Here is a 14,725-nt window from a genome sequence, read left to right as displayed (position 1 = left end):
TTCCATGAAGACCTAGTTTGAGGGGTGAAAGGGGGTGCATACGTTGGGAAGGAGGTGAAATCTTCACCCCAGGGGCGCTGGGGCCTCAGCAGGCCCCTTTCCCTTTTGGCCCCTGGGTTTCGCCTTCTGCTCCCGGAGTGCTGCATCAGCAGAGGCAGCGATGGCCCCAAACCATCTGCAAGAGAGGACCAGGCCCACTCATGAAGGAGAGGGCTATCGATATTGGCTCTGATGGCTGTTCTCTGCCCTCCACAGTCGGAGGCAGCAATTCTTCTGAATGCCAGCTTCTGGAAGCCACAGGAGGGGAGACGGTTGCTTTTGTGTTGGATCCTGCTTGATCCTGTTGTGAGAACAGGATGTGGTCATCGTAGACCTGATCCAGCAGGCCGTTGTTGCTGCTTTATATTTTAAAGAACAAATCTCAGAGCGGTTTACAACACGTTGTTGTTGTTTAGTCGTTTAGTCGTGCCCAACTCTTTGTGACCCCCTGGACCAGAGCACGCCAGGCCCTCCTGTCTTCCACTGCCTCCCACAGTTTGGTCAAACTCATGCTGGTAGCTTCGAGAACACTGTCCAGCCATCTCATCCTCCGTCGTCCCCTTCTCCTTGTGCCCTCCATCTTTCCCAGCATCAGGGTCTTTTCCAGGGAATCTTCTCTTCTCATGAGGTAGCCAAAGTCTTGGAGCCTCAGCTTCAGGATCTGTCCTTCCAGTGAGCACTCAGGGCTGATTTCCTTCAGAATGGAGAGGTTGGATCTTCTTGCAGTCCATGGGACTCTCAAGAGAGCCAGTGTGGTGTTGTGGTTAAGAGCGGTAGTCTGCTAATCTGGGGAACCGGGTTTGCGTCTCCGCTCCTCCACTTGCAGCTGCTGGGTGACCTTGGGCCAGTCACACTTCCTTGAAGTCTCTCAGCCCCACTCACCTCACAGAGTGTTTGTTGTGGGGGAGGAAGGGAAAGGAGAATGTGAGCCGCTTTGAGACTCCTTAAAGGGAGTGAAAGGTGGGATATCAAATCCAAACTCTTCTTCTTCTTCTTCCTCCAGCACCAGAATTCAAAAGCATCCATTCTTTGGAGATCAGCCTTCTTGATGGTCCAGCTCTCACTTCCATACATCACTACTGGGAAAAGCATAGCTTTAACACATTAAAACTAACACATTAAAATTAACACATTACAGCACATTAAAGTGTCAAATAAAACAAATAGAACAAAAGACATTCAAGCTTCAAGGAAAATATTTCAGATCCTACTCTGAGTGGCTTTTTGCTTTCCCCGGTCGCCAGCCTGGAATCCAGATATCTCCACGTGGTCTCAGTTGGACCCGAGCCAGTCGCAAAACACGCCTGGGGAATTTCTAGCACAGGTCACTTTCAGCTTCTGGGGGAGCTGCCTCACTTTTTTTGGGGGGGTGGCGGCAGAAAAAGTAGGTAATGAATTAATTTTGGTGGTGACAAGAATGCAAAACAAGTGAGCACATTCTCTTGTTTTGCATTGTGACGCTGCTGCCTGCAGCTGGCCTTGCCACCCCCCCCCCCGGTTCCAGCATCTCCCCTCTTCATCGCTGCTCACTTCTGACTCCAGGGTGGCCTTGCGGGGGCTCAGCACCCCCTTCCTTGAGGCTGCAGGGCGCTTGCAGGAGGGAGAGGCGGGGTGCTGTGGGGGAGCAGGATCCCGTTTCATCCGCTCTCCCCAGCCAAGGGCGAGGAGGAAACTCAATCTGCCGCGCTCTCTGAAGAGGACCCACAAAGCATGTTTTCCTAGTGCTGCTGCTCCGGAACGGAAATAACTCCTTGTATCTGTTACACAACCAGGAGTTGGGCCGTGCCGTCGGCAGTGGCCCTGGGCACGGCAGAGGGACGCTTGCTTGCTTGCCTGCCAACTGCTTCTCCAACCCTTCTTCCTCTCCTCCTCCAGAGGCGCCAACCTGCTGGCCGTCAACTCGGATGGGAACATGCCGTACGACCTCTGCGAGGACGATGCCACGTTGGACTACCTGGAAACAGCCATGGCCGACCAAGGTGGGTCCTCTCCTCTCGGGCTGTTCCTAAGCAGCAGGGAGAACCTTCTGACGGCAAGAGCTGTTCAGCGGACTCCCTCGGAAAGGGGTGGTCTCTCCTTCCTTGAAGGTTTCTCAGCAGAGGTTGTTGAAGGGGGCATCTGTCATGGATGCCGCGGTTCCTGCGTTGCAGGGGTTTGGACTAGATGGCCCTCTAGGTCCCTTGCAACTCTTAAGCACAGGAGTGTTTTACCAGGGCTGCTGTCGTAGTGCGATGGCATCTGGAGGTCCAGCGCTGAGGGCCTTCCCTCCCTGCGAGAAGCCAAGTTACAGGGAACCAGGCAGAGGGCCTTCTCGGTGGTGGCGCCTGCCCTGTGGAACGCCCTCCCACCAGATGTCAAAGAGAAAAATAACTACCAAACGTTTAGAAGACATTTGAAGGCAGCCCTGTTCAGGGAAGCTTTTAATGTTTAATAGGTTATTGTATTTTAGTGTTTTGTCGGAAGCTGCCCAGAGTGGCTGGGGAAACCCAGCAAGATGGGCGGGGTATAAATAATAAATTATTATTATTATTATTATTATTATTATTATTATTATTATTATTATTATTATTATCTGGAGGGCCACAGGTGGCACAGAGGGGGCTATCGGTGCCCGCTAGCCAGGATACATGGTCTGACAATGCCAAGGCTGCAGGTTCGATCTTTGCATAGGACAGCGGCCTCTTCCTGTTCAGGGAAGTTTTTAATGTGTGGCATTTTAATGTATATTTAATCTTTGTTGGAAGCCGCCCAGAGTGGCTGGGGAGACCCAGCCAGATGGGCGGGGTACAAATAATAAAATTATTATTATTATTCCTGCCTTGCAGGGGTTAGACTGCCTGATCCTCAGGATCCCTCCCAACTCCCTTCCAACTCTACAATTCTATGGTTTTCCTCGGCCTCCACAATTGGAGGGAACTGCAACGGGGGAGAAAGTGCTCTTGTGCTCAGCTTCTGCTCGCTGGTTTCCTGCAAGAACATGGGCCATGGGCCTGATCCACCAGGCTCTTCTGGTGTTCTTAAGGAGCAGCCGGAGCCCTGGTGGAGGACGTGTCTCTGGGCAGGTCCTTGGTGCCCCTGCCAGAGAGGCGCTGCCCTGTTTCCTCCTCCCAGCGCAGCAGCGTCCCCTTGCCAGCCCGCAGTGGGCTGCTTTCCATTCATCCTCTTCCTCTCCATCCTCAGGTATCACTCAGGACACCATTGAGGAGGCCCGTTCCGCTGTGGAGCGTGCCATGGTGGACGACATCCGCCGGCTGGTGAAGGAAGGGGTGGACCTGAATACGCCGCTGGACCACAGCGCCACCCTGGTGAGATGGGTGCGCAGGGCCTGGCTTTGAGGCGGGCGGTGGGAGCGGGGACGTCTCCCCCCATCTTGCTGTAACTGCTGGCATCTCCTTTCCCCCCCCCACAAAGCCCAGAGAAATTGCCAGGACCAGGATCTTTCTTTCAAGGGAAGGTTGGCAGAATATGTAAGATTTAAGGGCACCTGTAGGGCACCATCCCAGCCCAGAAAAAGCACTCCAATGAGTCTGCCTGATCTATTCTCTGCCTCGGTGTTGACTCTGTTTCAGAGAAGAGGGAAACGGCTCAGGTGGTGTTGAGCTCCAAGCCAGGAAAGCTTTTCACATACGCTTCAGGTTACAGACTCCGCTAACCCAGAAATAGTGCTTCAGGTTAAGAACTTTGCTTCAGGATGAGAACAGAAATCACATGGCGGCAGTGGGAGGAGGCCCCATTAGCTAAAGTGGTGCTTCAGGTTAAGAACAGTTTCAGGTTAAGAATGGACCTCCAGAACGAATTAAGTACTTAACCCGAGGTACCACTGTATTTGCTTATTTCCTAAAATTTATACACCACTTGATTGGTTAAAAAAAACACAAAACACCTCAAAGCGGTTTGTGAAAAAGATAAAACAATAAAATTACCAATAAGAAAAATAAACAACAATAATATAAAACTTTCAAAAGTTAAGAACAGCAGTAGACCAGAGAGCAGATTAAAACTCGCACCAGCTTTCTGAACATCCGAGTAGACTTGTATGAGCAAGAATGTTCTTAGCAGGTGCCGGAAAGGGAATAGCGAAGGTCCCTGTCTGGTGTCACTAGGCAGGGAGTTCCAAAGTGTAAAAGATCGACTTCTTACCAGCGTGGAGCAGCTGTTATGTGGCGCCAGCAAATCCGCTATGAAATGGGTTTCACCATCTCCGTGGGTTTAAGGCAGCGGACGGGCGATCCCACCCAGGTCTTCCTCACCTGAAGCCGCAGCTCAGGCTGAATGGGTGGGACGTGGATTCTGCGCATGCCTCTGCGTCCTGCCTTGCCCTTTCCTCACTGCCCTCTCTGCCCTGCAGCTGCACATCGCCTCTGCCAACGGCTACCTGGAGGCAGCCGAGCTGCTGCTGGAGCACAAAGCCAGCATGAGCGCCAAGGACGATGACGGCTGGCAGCCCCTCCACGCGGCCGCTTGCTGGGGCCAGGTGAGTGCCAGAGGGCTCCGGAAGGAGGAAATGGGGGGCCGGGGGCCCTTGCAGAAGCAGCCTTGGCATGGAGAACAGCGGACGCCGGCAGACGCTCCTCCAGGGCAGGGTGCTGCCCCCCAGTGGCCAAGGCCGCTCTCTGTAGCCTTTTCCTGGCAGATCGTTGACCGTCGTAATCCCATTAATCTGAGTCCGTCTAGAGACCACATGGCCCTGGTGATCCCCTGCTCAGTTCGATAAGCCAGGGATTTCCTAAGGCAGCTGGCGGTAATGCAAGCAATTAGCCAGCCGTTCCAGGCGTTGGCGTTTGTCTCTGTGGGTACAGGAGCTCTGCAGGAGGGTTCTGGCGCTGTTTGCTAGAGCAGCCCCAACCCTGGGGGAGCCATGCGCAGGTTCAGGGTCTGCAAAGCCAGCGCTCTGCAGAAAGAGGATGGTTGGAGCTGAACAGACCACAGGAATAATAATAATAATAATAATAATAATAATAATAATAAAAAAAAAAAAAAAAAAAATTTATTCTTTATAGCCTACCCATCTGGCTGGGTTTCCCCAGCCACTCTGGGCGGCTTACAACAAAACATTAAAATACATTCATTCATCAGATATTAGAAGCTTCCCTAAACAGGGCTGCCTTCAGATGCCTTCTAAAAGTCAGATAGTTGTTTATTTCCTTGACATCTGATGGGAGGGCGTTCCACAGGGCGGGTGCCACCACCGAGAAGGCCCTCTGCCTGGTTCCCTGTAACTTGGCTTCTCGCAGGGAGGGAACCGCCAGAAGGCCCTTGGAGCTGGACCTCAGCATCCGGGATGGATGATGGGGGTGGAGACGCTCCTTCGGGTATACTGGACCGAGATCGTTTAGGGCTTTAAAGGTCAGCACCAACACTTTGAATTGTGCTCGGAAACGTCCTGGGAGCCCATGTAAGTCCAAGGGGTGGGGAAGTTTTTACAGGTAAGTTGATTCTTTTCCAGTGACCTGAAAGAGTGCCAGGAAACAGGAGAAGGTTGAAGCTGCAAGGATGACATTCGGGAGAAGGTTAGGGAAGACTCTTAAGGGCCCTGAGACTCATCTCAGCTGTGGAATAGCAGCTCTGCCCTTCTGGAAGGGAGCGGGAAGCAGCCCCTCCCTCCAGACTCTGAATCCATTTCTAAAGTAAGAACACAGGAAGCTGCCTTAGCTTGTTGATCCATATAACTCAGTATTGCTTTCACTGACTGGCAGCGACCCCTCAAGGCTTCAGAGAGGGAGTCTGAATGTAGCTTAAATGTTGGAAGATGCAGGGCAGGTGAAAAAGAAAGTCCTTCTTCATGCAGCGCCCAATTAAACTCTGGAACTCCCTGCCACATGAGACAGGGATGGCTGCAAACCTAGATGGCTTCAAAAGAGGATGAGACAAATTCATGGAGAAGGAAGAGAGGACTGTCAATGGCTTCTAGCCAGGATAGCTAGGCTCTGCGTCCATGGCTGGCAGCAGCAGTGCTTCTGAATCCCATTCCTGGAAAGATCCTGCTTGGGGGCTTCGCACTGGAGCATCTGCTTGGCTACTACGAGAACAGGATGCTGGAGTAGATGGGCCGTTGGCCTGATCCTGCAGGCTCTTCTTATGTTCATATGTGAGGCAGCATTCCTCTGATAGCCAGAGGTACCAGCTGCCCTCACCTTCCTGCCTTGCTGGTGAACTTCCTGGGAGTCCCTGGCTGGCCGCTACTGAGGAGACAGAACGAGGTGGACCACCCCCATCGTTCTGCCTGGACACTGAGGTCCAGCGCCGAGGGCCTTGTGGCGGTTCCCTCCCTGCGAGAAGTGAGGTTACAGGGAACCGGGCAGAGGGCCTTCTTGGTGGTGGCACCCACCCTCTGGAACACCCTCCCATCAGATGTGAAGGAAATAAGTAGCTATCCTATCTTTAGAAGACATCTGAAGGCAGCCCTGTTTAGGGAAGCTTTTAATGTTTAATAGGTTATTATATTTTAGGGTTCTGTTGGAAGCCGCCCAGAGTGGCTGGGGAAACCCAGCCAGATGGGCGGGGTATAAATAAATAAATTATTATTATTATTATTAGAACTGATCCCAGCAGCCTGGCAACTGTCTCACCCTGTCACGGCTGCCTCCCTTTGCTAAAACCTCTTCTCTCCTGCTGGCAGATTCACCTGGTGGAGCTGTTGGTGGCTCATGGAGCAGATCTCAACAGCAAGTCGGTGTTGGATGAGACGCCACTTGGTGAGTAGGTTGTGGGGTGTGTGTGCATCAGAACTGGGGCGCCTGCTTTGGCTTCCTGGGTCCAGGCCCGTTTTATTTCTGTTGACGCTGAGGGCTGCGGTGCAAACAGCGAATAGCTTTCAAGGCCAAGAGAACAAGGACCTTCCTTCTTTTTGCTACTCCACCCTTTCCCGGGGCAGAGACTTCTCCTGCTTCCTTGGGGCTGGGCAGTGGTGGTTGCACTCTGGAAAATCCTTAGCGCAAACCTCAGTGGGGAGAATCTCGTCGCATTTTATGCCTTCTGCCAGTGTGCAGTTTGGGGGCAGGGCTGTAGTTCAATGCCAGAGCCTTTGCCTTGGGGGTCTGCATGCAGGAGGTGTCATGTTTAGTCCCCAAGGACATCTCCAGGTAGGGCTGAGAGAGACACCTGCCTGAAACCCTGGAGTAGCTGCTGCCAGTCCGTGTAGGCAATATTGACCTAGGTGGACCCATGGTCTGACTCAGGGCAAGGCAGTTTCCTAATCACATCGTTCCAAGAATTCTGTGTATACAGTACTCAAATATTAAAGATAAAGGTAAAGGGACCCCTGACCATTAGGTCCAGTCGCGGATGACTCTGGGGTTGCAGCGCTCATCTCGCTTTATTGGCCGAGGGAGTCAGCATACAGCTTCTGGGTTATGTGGCCAGCATGACTGAGCCGCTTCTGGCGAGGCAGAGTAGCGCACGGAAACGCCGTTTACCTTCCCGCCGGAGCGACACCTATTGATCTACTTGCACTTTGACGTGCTTTCAAACTGCTAGGTTGGCAGGAGCTGGGACCGAGCAACGGGAGCTCACCCCTTCGCGGGGATTCGAACTGCCGACCTTCCAACTGGCAAGTCCTAGGCTCTGTGGTTTAACCCACAGCGCCACCCGCGTCCCCCACTCAAATATTGGGCACGCCTAAAACCTTGAACTGCCTTGCAGCTACTGGATGAGGCAGTGAGCGAGGGAGAGAGCATGCCCAGCACTCCCAGAGCTGATGTGCTGAGTGGCCCTTCCTGGCAAGTAAAGGTGAGCTTAAAAGCTCCTTTGTGTAATAGTAATAGTAATAGTAATAGTAATAGTAATTTATTATTTGTACCCCGCCCATCTGGCTGGGTTTCCCCAGCCACTCTGGGCGGCTTCCAACAAAGATCAAAAATACATTTATTGGCTCCCTCGGCCAATAAAGCGAGATGAGCGCTGCAACCCCAGAGTCATCCGCGACTGGACCTAATGGTCAGGGGTCCCTTTACCTTCAGATGTCTTCTAAATGTCAGGTAGTTGTTTATCTCTTTGACATCTGAAGGGAGGGCGTTCCACAGGGCGGGCGCCACCACCGAGAAGGCCCTCTGCCTGGTTCCCTGTAGCTTAGCTTCTCGCCGTGAGGGAACTGCCAGAAGGCCCTCGGAGCTGGACCTCAGTGTCCAGGCAGAACGATGGGGGTGGATCCACCAAGTGAGTCCACTTGGGTTACTCAGCTGCGAAAAGAGCTTTTAAGCTGCCTGCGTCTCTCTCTGGACAAGGCCCACTCAGGGCAATGACACTGGACGGCCAGGAGTGCTCGCACGAGATATCGCGGGAGCTTGGGCGGCCCTGCAAGATCTTGCAAGAGCACCCTGGAATTGGTGCCCTGAGTAGGCCTTGCTCCTTCCACCCCAAGCAGAGCTTAGAGCTTAAAAGCTCTTTCCGCACCCCAAGCAGAAACCTGGCAGAGAAAGAGCTTTCAGGCTCTCTCCCTTGCTTGGATTTAACTTGTATGATTTCAGCCAGTCCCTCTTCAGCCGTGCACATAAGCAGAATTTGGCACTTAAGGTCTCTGCTCTATTTATTTTTTTTAAAGTCTCTAGTCCTTCTGACTAGAGGGAAATCTGACAGTGTCTGTCTAGATCTCGGAAGGGAGGGCGTTGCTGGACCGGGCTTGCCATGCCGTGTCCTTGCTGCTGGGCGGAGGCTCCAGGTTCGGCAAAGGTGATGGAGGGAAGAAGGGTCTGGTCCAGAATGCCCCCCCCCCCGGTTCCTGACTCTCGCCTTTCCCCTTCCTGCCAGACGTGTGTGCCGACGAGGAAGTGCGGGCCAAACTCATGGAGCTGAAGCACAAGCACGACGCCATCATGAAGTCCCACGAGAAGCACAAGTCCCTGCTGCAGCGACGCACCTCCAGCGCCGGAAGCCGAGGGTAGGGCGTGCGGTGTGGGCTCAATGTGTGGGGCCAGAGGAGCCTGCCAGGCCCAGGAGGGCAGGGCAGGAGGAAGAGGAGCGATAGGATAGCCGTCTTCAGGCAGCTGAAGATGGGGCAGGCTCAAATGAGAAGAAAGGAGATTCCGAGTTTAGGAGGAACTTTCTGGCTGTGAGAGCCTCTTTGACAGTGGAAGGGGTGGGACCTTCTTCCTCCTGGGAGGTTTTTGGACAGAGGTTGGAGGGCCATTGGCCAGGGGTTCTCCAGCTGTGATTCCTGCATTGCAGGGGGTGGACCAGACCCTCCCGTGTCCCTTCTGTGAATTTATGAGTGGGGAGGTGGAGCAAAAGCTCTCTGGAGGCTCTCTTTTTTCCCCAATTTTTTTAAATTGATTTTCCACATTTATAACAAATATAACAAATAAAACACACAAAAGAAAACACATTACAATACTGAAAAAAACAAAAATATGGACTCTTATTACTTCTAAAACCCAATCTAACTTTCATTGTTATCTGACTTCCTCAAATCCCCCCTAACTGAATTTCATTTATCACCTTGTAACAGTTCTCCAAAACCATCTTTCTAATAAAACTAACTCCTTCAGTTTACCATCATCTTCTCTTTTATTAATAGTCTAAATCCATAATGCTTTACAACTCATTCTTATTCTAATCCTAAGCCTATTTGATACTTTAAAGTGACTTCTAATTATCTTAGGTAAAGGTAAAGGGACCCCTGATCATTAGGTCCAGTTGCAGACGACTCTGGGGTTGCAGTGCTCATCTCGCTTTATTGGCCAAGGGAGCCGGCGTACCGCTTCCGGGTCATGTGGCCAGCATGACTAAGCCGCTTCTGGTGAACCAGAGCAGCGCACGGAAACACCGTTTACCTTCCCGCCGGAGCAGTACCTATTTATCTACTTGCACTTTGACGTACTTTTGAACTGCTAGGTTAGCAGGAGCAGGGATGGAGCAACAGGAGCTCACCCTGTTGCGGGGATTCGAACCGCCGACCTTCTGATCGGCAAGCCCTAGGCTCTGTGGTTTAGACCACAGCGCCACCCGCGTCCCAATCTAATTATCTTATATTACAGTACAGTGGTACCTCTAGATACGAACGGGATCCGTTCCGGAGCCCCGTTCGCATCTAGAAGCAAACGTAACTAGTGATGGCATGTCTGCACATGCATTCGTCACTTTTTGCCGCTTCTGCGCATGCACGTGACATCATTTTGAGCGCATGCACAAGCGGTGAAACCCGGAAGTAATGCGCTCTGTTACTTCCAGCTTGCCACACAGCGCAACTCGGACGCGCTCAACTTGAAGCGCGTTCAACCCGAGGTATGATTGTATTTAGGTAGATAATCTTTAAATTTCTTCCAATCTTCTTGGTATTCCTCTTCTTTCTGATCATGGATTCTTCCAGTCAGGTCGGCCAGCTCCAAAAAGTCCACCGTCTTCACCTGCCATTCTTCTGGAGGCTCTCTCTGCTTTGAGAGGCTTGTGCAGAAGCGGTTCTCACCCCCTCCCTGCCCCCTCTTTCCCTCCCTCTCCAGGAAAGTGGTGAGGCGGGTGAGTGTGACCGAGCGCAGCAACCTCTACCGCAAGGAGCACGAGAAGGAGGCCATCGTCTGGCAGCAGCAGGCTGAGCAGCGGGAGAGCGAAGGGGAGGACGAGGACAGGCAGACGGACGCCGAGCTCCAGCCACACGTCTTGGTGAGGGGGGGCCTGATCTTGACCAGGGGGGGGGGAGCTTAGCCCCTGCCCTTTTGGCTAGCCGCCCGTGTTTGCTCTCAACAGCCATGCCGCTCTGCTGGGACCCCCTGTAATAACACACCCCATTTCTTTGTCTCCCCCCACAATCGAAACAGCCTCAAAAACCGAAGCAGCTCCAGCTTGAGTTTCAGTTTAATTGGAGGGCTTATTTTTTAATCACCGTATTTTTCGCTCTATAAGACGCACTTTCCCCCTCCTAAAAAGTAAGGGGAAATGTGTGTGTGTCTTCTGGAGCGAATGCAGTTGGTTGAGGTCAAGGCGGTGGCCACCCCTCTGCCACCGCCATCGCTGCAGAATCAATGTCCCGAACGTGTAGTAATTAATTAATTAATTGATTAAACTGTCCCCGGATTCATTGAAAAAAAACTGGTATCCTTAGTCTAGCTTCCCCAGCAAGAAGGATTCTGGTCTCTTGGGAAAGGTCACTTGACATTTTCCCTCTGTCTGTCCTCGGAGTCTGTCCTTGCGCCCTGCGGTGGTGGGGGGGAGGAGGTGCCATGGCTTCATCCTTCCTCCCTCTGTCCTGGCAGGACGCTGAGCCGGCCATCGTCGTGGAGCCGGGGGAGCAGCTGTCCGAGAGCAACGGCTCGGCCCACCCCAAGCACCTCTACTCCAAACGCCTGGACCGCAGCACCTCCTACCAGATGGCCACGCAGGACGACCCGCCGGCCGGGCTCAGCAAGGAGAAGGCGCGCCACACCCTGGCCGACCTGAAGCGCCAGCGGGCGGCCGCCAAGCTGCAGAGGCCCCACGCGGAGGACTTTTCCCTGGGCCCTGGCGAGGCCCCCAGCCCGGACTCGGAGCACAACTCTGTGTATTTCACGGCGGCCAGCGGGGACCCCCCGCTCCTCAAACTGACCGCCCCGGTGGAAGAGACTCCGGTGGAGAAGAAGCGCTGCTGTCGGCTGATGTGAGCTCGGAGGGAGGCTCTCCTCTTCCTCCTTGGTACCCTTTGAACCGGGCCTTGCGCCCCTCCTGGCTGCGCCTGGTGGGTGCCCAGCACCTCTGGGGCTTGGATGCAGCAGCCTAAGCCAGCTGCTCCCCAAGGGCTTGTCTGCGGGAGAGGCAGCACCCTCGCCCAACGGAAAACCCCAGCTCCCTACGGTTGCCGGTGCAGAAATCTCACCTGCCAAACTACACTTCCCTGCGTGTTGGTCTCTGGAATGCGGCAATGCATGCTAGGGTGCGCAGTCCCAAGGGAACAGCTTCTCTGTGTTGGAGGAGGCAGCTGTCGGGCAGTTTGAGTGCTCTTGTCAGTTCTGAAGGGAGAGTCCCTGCGCTGCTGTCCTGGCAGGTCTTGGGGACGACGAACAAGCAGATTCTGCTGCGTCCATTGCGCTGGTGCCCAGGGCGCAAGTGGAGGCCAACGCCCTCGTCCCGGTGCTGTTCCAGTGGGCTGCTCTGCCCTTGCACAGGGAAGTGGCGGCAGGTTGTGGCTGCTCCGGAATCACCTGGAGGAGGCCAGGTTTCCTGGGAAAAGGGGACACACGGAGCAAGGGGACCTGTGCGCCTCTGCAGGATCCGGTTTGCCCAAAATCATGCTGAATGTTCTCTGCGGAGTTTTCTATGTCTCTGAAATGAGTGGGTTGGGTGTTACAAGGGAGCTGGGGATTGTACTGCACCACTTGCCATCCCGGCGGGAAAGGGGGCAGGACGGGGGAGGCACACCAACCCTCCCCCAAAAGGCTGTGTGTGGAGCACCCCTTTCCTGCTCCGTCAGGCCCCCCCACATGCCCTTCTCCTCTTCCTCGGAGCCGATCTGTTGCAGAGAAGAAGTGCATGCTGGGAAGTGGTAGTCGGGAAAATGGGTTTCTCCTTGGGCAAAGCGGCCCTCAGCTGCTGGAGAGTGGGGCCATTTCTGAGACTGGGGCAGTTGAGGGGGCACCTGCGCCTTGGCAGATGCGAGGAAGGCAAGGGAAGGGGCTTCTCCCCATTGCCCTTCGTTTGAGTCCAGCCCTGGCAGAGCGGGTGCCCGTGTGGGTCCTGGTCCCTCTGGCCTCTCACTGCCCCTCGAAGCCCCGACAACGGTGACCGCAAAGCGTCCCCGGCTGCTTCCGACATGAGCGACGGGGGAAGCAGCTGCAATTTTCCTGCCGGGCTGCGGCCGCCTTAGACGCAGCCCTGGCCTTCTGCTGCTGTGGCAAGCGGACAGGCCTGCCTCTTCGGAGGGGGCCACCTCTTGGGCAAAGCGCTCCTGTTTTGATCATGCCTGGCTGCCTTCAAAAGGCAGCTGCAACCCTTGTGTCTCCCCAACCCGATCGAGGATGTTTCTCTCTGTCTTTACCGTGTGGCCTTCGCCAGCCTTTGCACTCCAGCCCCCATCAGCCCCCCAGCCGGGCTGAGATCCAGGGGGCAACCAGCTGGCAAAGGCTGCTCCTCATGGATTTTTCTATTACCTTTTGTATCCTCTTTTGTCTTAAAAAATTGACAGTGTTTTTCTTCTTCTAATGACTTGTTTATATTTTTCATCCTGGTGTTCCCACTCCTGCCTTTGATAAAGCAATAAATTCAGTGACCTCTCTCTCTCTCTCTGAGCATCCTCGTCAACCCACAGAGGGGCGGCCACAAGATGGGGCGGGTGCTGGGAATCCGCCCCTCTACCGAGGACCAACTTAGGTGTTTTCCGCCTTCCTTCCCCTCTGCACATGCCCAGGAGACAGCTGAATTCCTGCCAGGAGCTTGGCTGCGTTGCATCTCTCTTCCCCCACCCCAAAGGGGAAAAAGAATTCCCAGAAAAAGAAAGAGGGAGAGGAGATTTTCCTCCCCACCGTTCCCCTTTTTCAGGTTCCTCCTAAAGGAAAGTGGAGAGCTCCTTTAGGTCTCCTTCCGTCCTGGGGATGCTTTGGTTGCGATTCCTGCATTGCAGGAAGTTGCACCATGTTAGGGTGGTCCATGCGGTTCTCGGCCCTTTTGGGGGGCACTCAGCAACATTTGATGCCCACCCCCAGTGCTGCCTTCCCACATCCAGGTAAGCAAGGTGCCGGGTCTTGGCAAGAAGGCACCAGGGCTCTGACAAGGTCCCAAAGTCCTCCTCCCTCCTTCCCAAAGCCTAGCTGAGCTTTCCATAATAATAATAATAATAATATTTTGTTATTTATACCCCGCCCATCTGGCTGGGTTTCCCCAGCCACTCTGGGCGGCTCCCAGTCAAGTGTTAAAAACAATACAGCATTAAATATTCAAAACTTCCCTAAACAGGGTTGTCTTCAGATGTCTTTTAAAGATAAGGTGAAGGGACCCCTGACCATTAGGTTCAGTTGCGGACGACTCTGGGGTTGCGGCGCTCATCTCGCTTTAGTGGCCGAGGGAGCCGGAGTGCAGCTTCCGGGTCATGTGGCCAGCAGGACTAAGCTGCTTCTGGCGAACCAGAGCAGCGCACGGAAACGCTAAAATAAACGTTAAAGATAAGATAGCTGCTTATTCCCTTCACATCTGAAGGAAGGGCGTTCCACAGGGCAGGTGCCACCATCGAGAAAGCCCTCTGCCTGGCCCTTCCATGCCTTCGGAAGCGGGTGGGCCTTGTGCCTCCTTCCCAAAGCCTGGCACCAAACTTCGCTGGCTCTGGGAAGGCAGCAAGAGGGCTGGGGGGAGGGCATCAAATTTAGGCCCCACTCCCTGTCGCCACGCGGCAGGGCAGTGTGCGGCCCACAGGTTACGTGTCAAAGCACTTTAGCAACCCACTTAGTATGAAAAGTTGGACTAGATAACCCTGGGGTGGTGGTGGTCCCTTTCAATTTGCAATTCTGCAACCTGCCGTGTGGGGAATCCTGCTTCCTCAGCCCCCTGGAGGCCAGCAGGTGGGGCTGATGAGCTACTCACTCCTCTGGAGGAGGAGGAAGTCTCCCTCTGACTCCTCTCCAGCCCTGCAGTGTAGGCTGGGCATTCTGCGTTGCCGCCGTTGTGCTTTCCCACCCAGGAGTTGCACCTCCAGTTCGTCAGCCCAAATAAGGTCTCTATTCCAGCAGAAAGAGGCCTCTGGTGCCCTGTGTGGCTGAGAAGAGCCCAAGATCTCTTTCCCTGCCCCTTTTGCTGG

At 54.0% G+C, this 14,725-nt stretch overlaps 1 protein-coding gene across 2 annotated transcripts in view; it reads left to right on the top strand.

Moving 5' to 3' along the window:
- Nucleotides 1–13,212, top strand: part of PPP1R16A (protein phosphatase 1 regulatory subunit 16A) — a 50,513-nt gene extending 37,301 nt beyond the window's left edge. For both annotated transcript variants that reach the window (XM_028735973.2, XM_028735974.2), the window contains exons 5-11: nt 1,915–2,018; nt 3,220–3,344; nt 4,388–4,513; nt 6,659–6,734; nt 8,785–8,914; nt 10,473–10,632; nt 11,223–13,212. In XM_028735973.2, the coding sequence (XP_028591806.2) occupies nt 1,915–2,018; nt 3,220–3,344; nt 4,388–4,513; nt 6,659–6,734; nt 8,785–8,914; nt 10,473–10,632; nt 11,223–11,606 (1,105 nt within the window). In that variant the 3' untranslated portion in view covers nt 11,607–13,212. The remainder of the gene's footprint in view (nt 1–1,914; nt 2,019–3,219; nt 3,345–4,387; nt 4,514–6,658; nt 6,735–8,784; nt 8,915–10,472; nt 10,633–11,222) is intronic.
- The last annotated feature ends 1,513 nt before the right edge of the window (nt 13,213–14,725 follow it).

The sequence above is a fragment of the Podarcis muralis genome, chromosome 8 (assembly GCF_964188315.1).
Source record: "Podarcis muralis chromosome 8, rPodMur119.hap1.1, whole genome shotgun sequence".
NCBI lineage: Eukaryota > Metazoa > Chordata > Lepidosauria > Squamata > Lacertidae > Podarcis > Podarcis muralis.
Note: the sequence above shows the minus strand (reverse complement) of the source record. Positions and strands in the feature narration are given on the sequence as shown.